The sequence below is a fragment of the Arvicanthis niloticus genome, chromosome 12 (assembly GCF_011762505.2).
Source record: "Arvicanthis niloticus isolate mArvNil1 chromosome 12, mArvNil1.pat.X, whole genome shotgun sequence".
NCBI classification, from domain to species: domain Eukaryota; kingdom Metazoa; phylum Chordata; class Mammalia; order Rodentia; family Muridae; genus Arvicanthis; species Arvicanthis niloticus.
The window spans coordinates 70,049,885-70,063,793 of NC_047669.1; the positions used below are offsets into that span (position 1 = coordinate 70,049,885).

At 37.7% G+C, this 13,909-nt stretch overlaps 2 protein-coding genes across 2 annotated transcripts in view; both read right to left on the bottom strand.

Moving 5' to 3' along the window:
• Window positions 1-5,603: 5,603 nt before the first annotated feature.
• On the bottom strand, window positions 5,604-8,049 carry Cldn17 (claudin 17). The gene has a single exon (XM_034515379.2). The coding sequence runs from the start codon at window positions 7,831-7,833 to the stop codon at window positions 7,159-7,161; it is 675 nt and encodes a 224-aa protein (XP_034371270.1). The 5' UTR covers window positions 7,834-8,049; the 3' UTR covers window positions 5,604-7,158.
• Cldn8 (claudin 8) overlaps window positions 7,281-13,909 on the bottom strand; it is a 45,246-nt gene continuing 38,617 nt past the window's right edge. The window contains exon 3 of the mRNA XM_076943115.1: window positions 7,281-7,424. The gene's annotated coding sequence lies outside the window, so the exon portion shown is untranslated. The remainder of the gene's footprint in view (window positions 7,425-13,909) is intronic.

A 13,909-nucleotide genomic window follows, 5' to 3' on the forward strand; every position in this document is an offset into this window, starting at 1 on the left:
ATTGCCATTGATTTATAGCTGTTCCAAAAGAAACACAAAGTCAACTTAAGCAAGCATCGCTTCTTCAACCACAGCTCCATGCAATGTTGATCTAAGTAAGAGTGCTAAGACAAGTATAGTTTGTGTTTGATACAGCTTAGAGCTCATTTACACGTCAGAGATATCAACGTTGAATTTTAGAATGACAGAAGTGGCTGAGAATCCCAACTCTCCCCTCACCACCATTATCATCTATATGCTTTATTCATGTGGAGACACTGAAAGAGATAATGTACCTATATACCTTGTTGCCTAATTTTATATTTTTGAGTAGAAGTGTCCAGAAAAACTATCAAGTTAAACCATGATGAAAACTCATTCCAATTCTTTTAAAAGCAAATAAATTATAACTTTTAAATAAAAACTTGTTGAAACAGAAATTTCAGAGAAACATAATGAATATTATTTGGCCTCCTTTTATATCCAACAGGACATTCAAGTGAAATGCTTTATGGATAGAGAAAGCAAGAGACACATGAAGAACTTAAGGCTTGCACTGCTTGGGGATAATAATAGTAATTATATATTACATTTACATAATGTGTTGTGATTAAAATGCTTTCACAGGCACTGCCTTGCTTCATCCTCACAGTGGCCATTCAAGTAGAGGGACTAATGATTATCATCCCCCTTATTTGGAGAGGAAGGGAAGTGCATATCTTTAAATATATTATGAAACAGTGGGGGAAGCAATGGCCTCACAGTATGTCTTTAAAAAGGTGAGATAATCTCCTTAAGTATTGGATTTCTTCCTATAATGTGAAAATTAAAGAGAATAATAGAATAAAAAGTATTCTACCTTTTCTCTTCCATATATAAATTTACCTATAGTTTAGATAAGTTCAATTTAGATATAGTTCTCACATATATTATAGACACATGTATATTTTGTTCTAACAATGAGAAGGCTGAAGCTCAGTTTGGCTGGGGAGGCACATGCTGAACTCAAATCACCAATGTCAGTGCTTTGTCTATAAAGACTCATGGCCTGTCTTGGCATGTGAAAGATTGGGATTAAGGTGAGTTCTCAAGGATCAAATATCTATGAAAAGAAAACAAGAGTGTGTCTTCTCCAAAGTGTATAGATAAGTCTCAAAAATAACTTTTAACAAAGAGTTAGATTCTGAAAGATGTAATGCAGAACAAGATTATTGACACAGACATTGAGGATTGTAATGCATTAGATATTTTAGGGGTAATTAAGGTGAAAATCATTGCAAGGGCACAGAATGCAATGTGGATAGAAGATTAAATGCAGGAGGAGATAGGGAAGAATTTCAGTTGTGGATTTAGACTGTGTGACAGGCAATAATAATGGATTCCAGAGCCTGTGGGGATATAGTTGAAAGGCAAGTTTTTCTTAGGCAGGTTAGGTATTGAGAATCGGTGCTGAAATGCAGGATGGCATGAGTCAGGTTTCTTGACTGATAAAAAGGTATCTAGAAACACTCTTTACTCTTCACAAGGCTGAGAGTTTTACCATGTTGGAAGCCCTGGGTTGGAAGAAAGGAAGAAGAAGGTATTTACAATGGCCTTGGGGTTCTCAAAGCCTATGAAAACATCCATCACCTTGTAAATGACAGTACTCATCATATGTTTTTTCTTCAAGATGAAACTGAGTGTTCCCTTGATTTCCCTTGTAATCTCCCATGGCCTCTCTTCCCCCTGCCTTGCATGCTTGTTTACTCTTAGTGGTTATTCTTTCCGACTTGTGAGGGCTCACAGGGTTATGTTTTCACCTAGCTTCTCTGGCTGGTGCTACAATTTGGTAATGCTGTAGAACCTTTAGGCGGTGGGAAAAAGTTGGTAACCACAGATCACTATGGACCCATCTGCCAGTCATAACGTGGGCGCTTGGTTCTTCCCTTGTTCTCTGGGTCATAATCTGCCATGACATGGAAAGATTCTCACACCTCAGCTATATCATAGCAAAAATTCTCAAATACAATGTTATCATAGCAAAAATATCAGTGATTACGCTGTAGCTTTATCTGCATTTTAATCTCCTGAGTAATTATTTAAATAGTTATTTCTGCTAGAAACGTCTGGGCTTTTCCTAAGTAATTGAGACCACAGCTTTGCTCCATCCTAAAGTTTGGATTTTGCCTGTCATTTTTATATGGAATAGTTCCTTACTGAATAGTATCTATCCATTAAATAAATATTTTCTTGAAATTCCTCCTTTAAAGGAATATTAAAAGTGCAAGTCGACTAAGAGCTCTGATTTCCCCTAGGTGTCATATCTTATTATATGCTGATTAAATTTTTCCTTCATTAATTCATGAAATATTCATTATCTCAGCAAATTGTTGCCAGCTCCCATGTGCCAGGTGTTTTTGGTTTACACATATAACTGTTTTAAAGAGTTGTACTTAATCTTTTTGTGTTTCAAACTCTCCTGTTAAAGTAAGTTATTTAGGGAGGATTCCTTTCAGTTACTTGGGCTTGGAGAATGGCCTCATTTGATTGCAGACTCAAAATCCATATGGAAAAGTCTAGCTAGTGCCAAACTAGAACTTTCTCCTCTACTGGCTAGTGTTCCTGGTACCAGAATAATTTATGACAATCTTCATGCTACCAGAGGAGCAAGGTAAATAACAACCTAGCTATAAACCTGTGACCTACAAAGGTGACCTGCCCACATAACATACTGCTATGGCACCAACACAAACACTGTGGAGTAACCAACCACTCTCTTATTGGAATCGAGGCCCACTCCACAAGAAGGCACCCACACCTGACACTGCTCAGGTGTTTAAGAACCTGAGACCAGATAGGCCATGGACCTCAGGGAAAACCAAATACTATTGTTCTGCTAGAGAGACAGCAATGAATTCAACCCTGACAATGTTCCCCTCTACTCGCAGACCAGTGCTTACCTCAGCCAGCATCACATAAAGTTCCTCTTGAGGCATGAGAACAAATACAGAAACCCACAACTGGACAATGTGCAGAGAGTGAAAGACTTTGTAAAGCTCAGTCCTAAGTGGGATGTCTCCATCAATTCCCTCCTGTAAGGCACCAGGAAGCCATGCAGGTGAGGAAACCAAAAGACCATAAGAGCATGAGGGGATAGATGACAACAAAAACTCCAGTGTGTTTCCAGACACAAGAGGACGGATACACATAAGAAGTCACAGAGCCAGAGGCAGTAGACACATGACCTTCACATGTTCAAGCCAGACGGAGTCTTGGTACTAAGAGGGTTAAGTAGATATGATTTCTTATCCTTACCCCCAAACTACCTCCAATTAACAACCATTTGCAAAGAAAAAATCATTTTTTTTTCCAACAAAGGCTCACTGGGCACTTTAAACACACTTTCAAGAATTTCAAGAAATGCTTTCTGTTTCTCCTTAAGCAGCAATTTTTATATGTGTTGTTGTTTTAAAAAGTGACCAATTAGCCGGGCTGTGGTGGCGCACGCCTTTAATCCCAGCACTTGGGAGGCAGAGGCAGGCAGATTTCTGAGTTCGAGGCCAGCCTGGTCTACAGAGTGAGTTCCAGGACAGCCAAGGCTATACAGAGAAACCCTGTCTCAAACTCCCCCCCCCACAAAAAAAAAGTGACCAATTGAAAATAACGATGAGAAAATTTAGCTCATTTTAAATTTCTATTTTTAAAACAACAATTTTTATTTAAAACAATTTAATGTAATTATACTATTTCCCCCTGAGTTTTCCTCTCTCCAACCCCTCCATGCTTGGTAATTTGTTGCAGATGATGCCATTTCCCAATCGCAATAGTCTCGCTACTGAAATGCTTAGACACTGACATCAAACTCCATAGCACAAAGATGCAGAGACCGATCTTGTTGGGAAGACAAGGACACAAAGGATTGCTCTGAGGACAGATGACTGTGTGACTGTTCTGTGCACTACTTCAGACTCCCTCAGCCTTGACAGGTAAAGTTCTGGGCCAGAGAAGACTGTCACAACTGTGTGTGTGTGTGTGCAATTGCATGCATTTGTGTATGTATGTATGTATGCATGTATTATGTCCACATGTATGTATGTATTATGTATGTTTGTGAATATACTCTTCATTCTCATGGTGTTTTAGTTGTGGAAATTTAGGTAATATTTTTTTTTTTCTATCTGTCAGACGAAACACATTGTATAGATGCTATGCTTTTTTTTTTTTTTTTTTTTTTTGTTTTTTTTTTTTTTTTTTTTTTTGTTTTGTTTTTCGAGACAGGATTTCTCTGTGTCTGTGTAGCCCTGGCTGTCCTGGAACTCACTCTGTAGACCAGGCTGGCCTCGAACTCAGAAATCCACCTGCCTTTGCCTTCCAAGTGCTGGGATTAAAGGCGTGCGCCACCACTGCCCAGCCTGTATAGATGCTTCTTATCTCTGCCTATCTCTCTGTATCCAACATGGATTTTTGAAAACCCATCCATGCTTCCAATATGTAAATCATGATATAGCTCTGTCTTTCCTTGGGTTCTTAAACCTGTCTTAGAGCTCATCATTTTCCTGAGTCTTGTCTTCAAATACTGGGTCTAAAAAGAAGGAGCCTCTCCCAACACACATGCTCTGGAGACAAAGACATTTAGTGTCTCCTACCTTTGCTCTTCTGTATTATGTCCTTAAGAAATTCCTATGTAATTTTAAATTTGAGAATATAATTGCTCTGTTGAGCCATCTCAGAATTTACATATATAGACTGAAAATTAATAACTGCCTTTACATTTCCTGAGTTATTTTTGTTTTATCCTTGTGCTGGAAGAGGAAAGTATATATATTGGTAAAATTTGGCAACTATTTTGCAGTCTGTACATTGCTTATGCAGAACCCTCAAATATTTATTAAGTCTACATGAAGATTCCCATATAATTAAATTTCAGTCAAATCTTAGGAAATAAGAACATATTTTTTTGTATAGACCGTGATTGTGATAGATAGGCTGCATTCATAATATACCCTTAAATGTATTTAAAATTAGTAAATTCATTTTGTTGTATTAGTGAAAATATCACAGCCCATTATAAGATGGGAAATTAACATTTCAAAAGTATATCATGATTAATGAAAAAGCAGGCAACAAATCTGTTGGTGAGGTTTTTTCCATAATATTTGGAAGCTACTCGGTGGTAGTAGTGCATGCATTTAATCCCAGCGCTCAAGAAGCAGAGGCAGATGAATCTCTGTGAGTTTGAGGCTGTCCCAGTCTACAGAGAGAGTTGCAGGATAGCCAAGGTTACACCGAGAAACCCTGTCTGAAAAAATTTTTAAAGTTTTAAAAAATACAATAGCTAACGGTATGTCATGACTCCACTAGAATTATACCTTGTACTCTGTGATCCACTGGCCAGCAGAAAGACACAGTTCATTTAGAGTGAAGGGCCAATTCTTGTAAAGCTAATTATTCTTAGATCAATCAAAAGGTAAGACAAATGATTGCCTGACAACCTTTAAGCATATGTCTTCACTCTCTTGATGGCTAACCTACTCAGCTGCATAAGATAAATGACTCTTTCTCAGTACAACCATATTAGGCTTTTACAGGTAAAAGAAAATACTCAGAAAATGTCACTGAAGTAACTACTTTTACAAATATTTTTATTGTTTTTATTTGAAAATATTTACAGCTATGGTACATATTACATTTAACCTTCCTTATGTTTTGAATGTAATTTTCATTTTGTTAAAGGGCTTTGAATTATTGAGAACTTGGTTGGTTTGTAGAAAAGAAAAGAAAGGTTTTCATACAGGATCTAGCTTTGAGTTATTGTTAAATTAATGTGTCAGTTAAAAGGATAGACTGTTAAGAATAAATATGCATTCTCCAACTAACCCTGTAACTAACTAAATCATCACTGGAATACATAACAATTTTATTAGCTTATTATAGTATGATAAACATGAACACATGAGAAATATTTGATGAGCAATTTAAAACTTTTTGTGAAATAACATACTGAGTATTAAATATTTTATTATAAAATAAATATTACTTTTTAAGGATTAATATTGAATATCCAAACACTACTTCACAGCATAGCAAGGTTATTAGAAACCACTTACAAGAATAGATTTTTCTCACTAACATCTTATACCCATATTTACCTCTCAAACCCCATACCACTTTTAATCTTGATATTAAGTACCCACGAGATGCAAGGACCCGAGAACGTATGTTTCAAGCATAATGCAATGCACCCACATCCCCATTTGTCTATTAGAAAATTAAAATAACAGTAAGAATTATTTCAGCCTGACTACTTATCTGAGTAAGTACCTTGGCTCTTTGTCTCTCTTTGCATGTTTAAACCCGTACACTCACTAAATAGGGCAGGGAACTGAAGCCATTCCTTCAGTGCTGGAACTTGTGGATCCCGTCAACAAGAATTTCATTTGTCTTCATTTATTTCTTTGCCTAACCCACATAGATGATTCTGTTTGCTTGGATGTGCAAATCATAAAAATTGAGAGTATATTATTTTCATTTATAAATTATTTTCTTTGAATGGATGGGTCAAGAAAGATTAACCTCCATAAACTGAAGACTTTGAAAACCCTCTTGCATAGGGAAAAACAGAATTTCTTTATCCTTAAAAAAAAGTTGAATTTTTACTATGAGTTTTCCAGAAGACATTTTTAAAAATCATTATTAAATAGTCAGTCACAACCTTTATGAGTTCAACCAAAAATATTTAATCTATAAATTTTCCAGGTCTACTGCTTTACATTTATCACCAATTAGCTATTAATGTCTATGTAATAAAAAACTTGGAGTGAAAATAATAAGTTGTGTTTGAAAACAGGTATGTTTTATTGATATCAATTATAATCTAAAATTTTACTTTCTTATTAGAATACAGGATAAGCAAAATTTAGTAATCATCATCATATGCCCATAAGTGAGAAGATACTTAATATTTTACTATGTAAATTAGAATAAGTACTGAGTTCAACAAGAGTGAGCACAAATAACAGAGGGAATCACAATGTCCAAATAAGTCGCTTATATGCCTAACTCAGGGGAAAAAAAATCACAACTTTCATCTCAATTTAAATCTGCTATAAAAGTAGTTCTCCTGCCTGATGTACTCACAGTTTCTGGGTTGACTTATAAGTCACATGAGCATAAGCCATGTGCTGATGTTGGAAGCAAACCTTAGATGTAGCTGGTGGAAGGTTTTCTAGGTACAGTAACTTCCCTTTGGTTATCCTTTTGTGGCACACGGTGTGCAGGGACTGGGTATCTGTGCCACCGTTCCTTTCTGTTGCAGCAGCAATACCCACAGAGCAGCCCGCCTGCAATGAAGAGGACAGCAGCGGTGGCCCAGCCAAGGAAGAGTGCTCCTCCGAGTTCTCGCTTCTGCCCTGCATGGATGTTTGGGTCGTAGAAATCTCTGATGATGATATTGGCGGTCCAGGACACTGGAATCAGAACGAAGATACCAGTCAGAATAAAGAGTACTCCTGAGGTTCCCAGCAAGTAGGCTTTGATTCTCTCACTGGATCCGGTGCACTGGATCTGTTTCATGCCGCAGATGCCAATAATGAGAGCGACCAAGGAAAGAGCTACAGCCACACACATGAGTGCACGCGCTGCTTCCAGTACCGGAGGGAGAGCCAATATGGAGTTATAGAATTTGCACTGCAATGTGACCATAGCTTGCTGGATGCAGTTCATCCAAAGCCCTTCCCAGATCCTCTCAAAGATAATAATGTTGCTGCCGATGAAAGCTGACACTCTCCACTGAGGCAGAAGTGTTGTCCCAATCGTCCCAACCAAACCGAAGAATCCAAGAACTAGCCCAGCAATCTGAAGGGGATAAAAAGCCATTGTCTTTCCTTTGCCCTACTGGTCCAGCCTGGAAAGGTAGAAAGACGGTCAAGATGCAGAATGTGTAGGAGTCTTCTAGTCTAAAGGAGTGCCTGGTCTTCTCCAGTCCTGCTACCCATCCTGTGTTCGTCCAAACTGGCAGCAATGACTGGACTTGAATTAACTTGAAGTACCTGTTGTAAACTCATGTGAGCTATTCCCGCACACGCCTTCATTTCTGTTTGGTTTATTCACTAAGCATATATAATTCTTTCCCAGCCAGTAAGAATGTAGCCAAAGATACGTCAAGTAGTACTACCTTCAGTGTTAGCATTTCTCATGTCATTATTGTCTTAGCCATGCTGTAATTAAGTGCCAAAGCCTCTATTGTGCGTTACTAATTACAGAGCTGAAAACATTCACCTAAAAAGCAGTCTGATATGAAAGTATAAATATAATGTGTTCAAGTCAGAGTTTGAAGATGCCAAAACTCTGCCAGTTTTTCTGAGATAAAATGAAAACCACTTGGCCACTAATTTCTTCTTGCAAAAGCCTCTTTTCCAAATGTTGTTCATCAACTCTAAGTTTACTAAGACTTATGGGTAGTAGCTATATGACATCAGGACACTTACTGGGACTAGGATGGCTTAGGAAGAACCCTTAGCATGGGATTCAAATTTCACAGTTACTCTTCCGATCCTGAAAGGAGAGACCAAGACGATTACAGCTTATAATTGTTTGAATATACTAGCAATTATTCTATTAGCTGCTATCTGGCACCTCTCCCCCCTGCTGAAAGACTGCATGCAAACTTTCATTAGCTAGTTCTTCACTGACAGCGTGAAATACATCATACTCATGGACGCTGAAAGCTGACATTACACTTTGTCTTTTGAAAAGTATAAAATTGCCCTTTGAGCTGCAATATCACTCAAAATTCTCACTGACAGCTCTTCAGAGTAAGAAGGTATCTTTGCAGTTTACAAGCTGCGACTTTCATTATTAGACAGAGGATGTTAGCTCCACAGTGTTTGGGGTGATATCTACCCAGGGGCAAGCTTTGCAGTTATTCTGTTCATTTCCTTCCTACTTTTATTCTGAGTCAAGAGCAGGATAGGGAGATGTATTTATCAAACACTTTCATATGAATCTGGCATTTGACACTACCCTTTCTCCTTTTATCTCAAATTGTTTTCAAACAAAATTAAATTGAGCCCCTTTTAAAAGTGACTTGTGCATTCTGGACTGCCCTTTCCCTGGCCTTCACAGTAGGGAGTATGGACCCTTCTAACTCCTTAATACATCTTGTGGGAATCATTTTAATCAAATGTAAACATGTCAGCCAGTCAATCCCTGGGAGACATTGAAGTGTGCAAATGATCTTTTTTAGTGAAATACCGACAAAAGTATTAATGGACAGGCCAGGACTCTCAGACTTCTAGAATCTATAGGTTTTTAGGGTGGATGGTCTGAGAACTCCCTCTCTACCGTGTATGAATCATTGAGGAAGCAGATGATCTGAGTAGTTGCAGCTTCCTGGCAGCAGTCAGGAAGAAGGGCTTTAAGACCCTTTGTTCTTCATTCTGACACACCAGTTTAGCCATCCCGACCCTGCCACGATTGGCCAACAGAAAGCTGATTTTGCAACCTTCATGTCTTCTTCCTTGTTCCCCTTACTTTTCCTCATTCCAACACATCTCCAGTCTTACCTATCTTCACATTGTTGTGGAAGTTTCCCATTGCTGTTCTTTTCCAGCTGTTTGGTTTCTCCCCCAGGGAGACCATTTGGCCAGTCTTCACAGGAAACACAAGTAAGAGGGTGATGACCTAGAACACGGTGCGGTTTCTTGCTTATAGGACTAATCTTGGAATCCTAAACAGCCTAAAGGCCTTTGTCTTTATGGCTTAGAAGTCAAACCAGCTGTCACACTGCCTTCACTTTGCTCGGGAGAAGAAATTGCTTTTCTCTCAGTGTTGCTAACACCCTCATCACCTAAAACCTGCTTTTCCTCCATTTCCTCTTTCCATTGTCTGTGCACTCTCTTGTTCTCCAAGCTGTTCTTTACAACATAAGCATATCCAAAAATCTTCCACCTTTTTTCCCTTTGAAAGAATGTCTATATAGTTTTAACATAGAATTAAATCATGTTTGCCATTTTCTTTCCTCATTCCAATTCTGTCTCCCATCACTACTAAATTGACAATTTCTTTTTCTTTGTTTACTACTATTATACACACATATATGTGTATATATATATATATATATATATATATATATATATATATATATAATCAGAAATATGTGAATGTGACCTGCTAAGTTCTTTTTGTTGTTTCTGTCAATATAATTTCAAGCCTGACCACTTAGTATTGAGTAACCATTAAGAGGGCTCATCCCTGTGTGAGATTAATTCTCTCTTTCTTAACAATCATGTTTCCAGTAATTCTTTGTCTAGAGATGGGAGCCCTTGAACTTTCCCCACTTTTGTGTTTGTATGTCTACTGATATTGACATGGTTCCAATATTTTTTATGCCCCTGCTTCTAGGAGATAACTCTTTCATAGCATATTTTCTGGCATTCTGTTTCTTAAAAATCCTTCTTCCTTAAAAAAAAAAATCCTTAAAAATCTCCTCTTCCATGAGGGACTCTGAAGCACAAATGCAGCAATTATAATGGAGATGTCCACTGCTACTGGGCTCCTCTTGATCTGTTTATACAGGCATGATGTCCAGTTGTGTTTTTCCATGATAGTCTGGAGTGCTATGACTAGAAGCTTCTTTGATGAGGGGTAATAGCTATACTTATCTGTGGGTATAAAGATAGAATTTAGAATTTAGTTATGAATTATGATGGTCTAGCAAATTATTGGTAATAGATTCTTTTCTAAGGTCCTCATTTGTCCCCAGAAGTAATCTAGGTGTCTAATAGCAGTCATGATTTCCCTCCTATTGTGTGGGCCTTAAACGCATTAGATACTTATTGGTTATATTAATATATGTGAGTCCACTTATTAAAACTTTTTAAATATCTTGTCATACTTGTCATTGTTGTAGTTCATAGGTATTGTGGCTGACTAAGGCTATTAATTGCTTCCCTCCTTTGGCGGGTTGCATAGTCATTTCTGGTACCATGGAAGCTAAACCAAAAGAAGGAAGTTTTCAGAGTAGATCCATCGCAAATCACCCAAGCCCTGTGTTGTAAGTGTCTCCAACCATAGCAGCTTCCCTTCAACTTCCGAGAGGCAACCAAGCGCTAAGTCAGTAATCTTTGTTGTGTTGGGAGTCACGTGAACTCCTTTGACAAACCATGTAAAAGGAAGTTTCTCCAGGATGTACTAGGACTTTTGTTAGTCTATGGTTCTTGTAGAGATCAGAGATCACTGTCAACTCAAGTGACTTAACTTCCTTTAATCTATCTGTGTCTGTGTCTGCATCTGTATCATCAATATCTAAATTCTGAACCCACATCCCTGGTCCTTATGAACACACATTTCTTGCTTCACTTTATCTTTTGTCTTCCAGCCATTAGAGTCTCCCTAACATCACTGATACTCCAGCATACTGTGACAATCCAGATATCCTAGCTACTATCACCAATAGGTCCTTCCATAGTTTATTTCCTGTTTTTTTTTTTATTTTTCTGTAAAGGTAACTATCAATCTTTTTATGAAAGAGTAAAGAATAAATGTTTGGAGAAGAAATTCAGTCATTAGATATTTTAGCTATCAATATTGAGTCTGCTTTTGAATCTCTTAAAACTTCAGTACTATGGAAAGACATGATCACAATACCACTGACTTCATGGGCCATCTACACCGATGTGTCTACAGAGTATCTGGTCTCTAGCAAACTCACAGAAAGTGTTTACTCTTGCGGTTCACTTTATTTGTTCTTGTTATAGTATAAGGCTTGCTTGCTAGCTCTTTATCTTTATCTCATTCTTCACCTCTTCTTTTGAGTGGCATGGTTACCTGTGTCTGTTTTCTTTCAGGGTTTTATAGGCACCTCAATATACCTGTCATTTATATACTCTTTCTTGGGATTATCATGTGTGGCCAGGGTTTCTACTATTTTCAGAAAGGCAGTAATTCCTGAAACTTTTGTCTCTAGCCTGGACTCATTCTCATATAACTCTCATACTTTTTTGTAATCTTTTGCTTCTCAGCTCTTGAGTGAGTAGGGGCATGATGGAGACTCTGCGATAGTCTATCCAGATGTTCATTCTGGTTGCTGAGAGGGTTGTGACAAAACAGTTGTCAGACTCTGTAAAATGTTGCCTAAAGACAAACATAACCCAAGTCATTTTTCATTCATGCAGGAAACTTATGTTCAGTGACTAAGCAGCCACAGAAGGTAAAGGGCCAGCCTGACCGCCCCAGCCAGGGATTTAATGTCGGTGTGTATTCCAGCTCCAGAGTTGCTTGTGTAGTCAGATGAACCCTTCTGTTCAAGTCTTTTCCTTCCTGTCTTTGCTCAGTCATTGATCTACAGGAAGCACAGTATATTAATCTCTGCCATTTAGCCAGCTTCTAATGTAACCTCGTCATTGATTGCATCTTATTCTAATTTATTAAAAGTGTTTCCTGCTCTAACATTTCTCTGGCTTAATTTAGCCTTTCAACATTCCATTCTTATTTATTTCAATAAGGTTTATTTAGTTTTCTTCTCCAACCCCTTTTTGTCTGTATTCCATTTTAAAAGTACAATTACTATAATAAACAGAAACTGAAGTATGTTTCATTTTACTTCCAAATTTCCAGTGCTTCTTGGGCTGTACAAGATAAATTCACATGCTTAGCCATGGCAATAGTGCTTGAATTTGGTACCTGCCCACATCCAAGCCTGTTTTATGATCATACATTAGTCAATCATATGTCCTCACAGATAGTACATTTTAATGAACGCACTATGTATTAAACAAGTTACTGCATTAATGCATATAACTAAATGTGTGTTTACAAATAAAAATAATGAATAGAAAATAAGTAGAACGGGTCTCAATCTTAGATGAAGATAATTTGGATAGGAAACAGAAAATTGGACACAAACGGAGATAAAGGCAGGAGAGTCAGTGTAACATGAAATATTGAGGCCAATAGTAGATTGGACCAAAAGTGAAAAGAAGACATTGACCAAGGCTGCTATGTCACATGGCCACAAAATTATATAGGATTGGTGCAGAGCCAGTTAAAGATTCTAGGCACACAGCTGACACTATCAAGTTAAACCCACTTTAAAACTATAAAACAAAATCACCAGTCTCAAAACAACGTATGTACCTTGAGAAATAGAGACACATCAAAACGAGCATGAAGAAACTATGCGGAGTACTTGAATAATCCAGATGAGAGATAGTAAAAGCTGGATTAAGTAACAACAGGTGAAGGAGAATGGATTTTTTTTTATGAACGGGAGATAAAACTGCTGAACATAAGAGAGTTAAGGTGCATAAAGCTGTCAGAGATGACTCCCATACAACCAGCATGCCCACATGGTGCACTTATTGAAGAGTGAAAGCTTTTGTACATGGAAATACAAATACCATTATAGAGAAAAGATCAATAGTTTGGTTTTCAGATTTAAAATCTGAGTTGTTTGCAGGGAATTACAGTTTGGAGCTCCTATGGACACTCTAGACTGTGTTCTTATGGAAGAATGCATCTTGCCCATTGCTATTTATTGTTAGAGTATAGTCTGTGCGAGGAACTGGACAATAGCGATAGCTGACTCACTCTAGAGTCTTGCTACTATGAGATAAGTACTGAGCTATTCAATAATCTAATTTAGTTTGAAGCATTTTGACTCTTCCCTGTGTAGAAGTGTCAGTTTTTCTCTCAGCATCTTTTTCAAGTGAGTAGGACTGAAGGTGTAAGCATCTGTGGGAGAATCCAGCCACTGAAATATCTCTATCAACTGTTTTAAACCCATCTTATTACTGGCTGTCTTAGTCAGGGTTTCTATTCCTGCACAAAACATTATAACCAAGAAGCAAGTTGGGGAGGAAAGGGTTTATTCAGCTTACATTTCCACATTACTGTTCATTACCAAAGGAAGTCAGAACTGGAACTCAAGAAGGTCAGGAGGCAGGAGCTAATT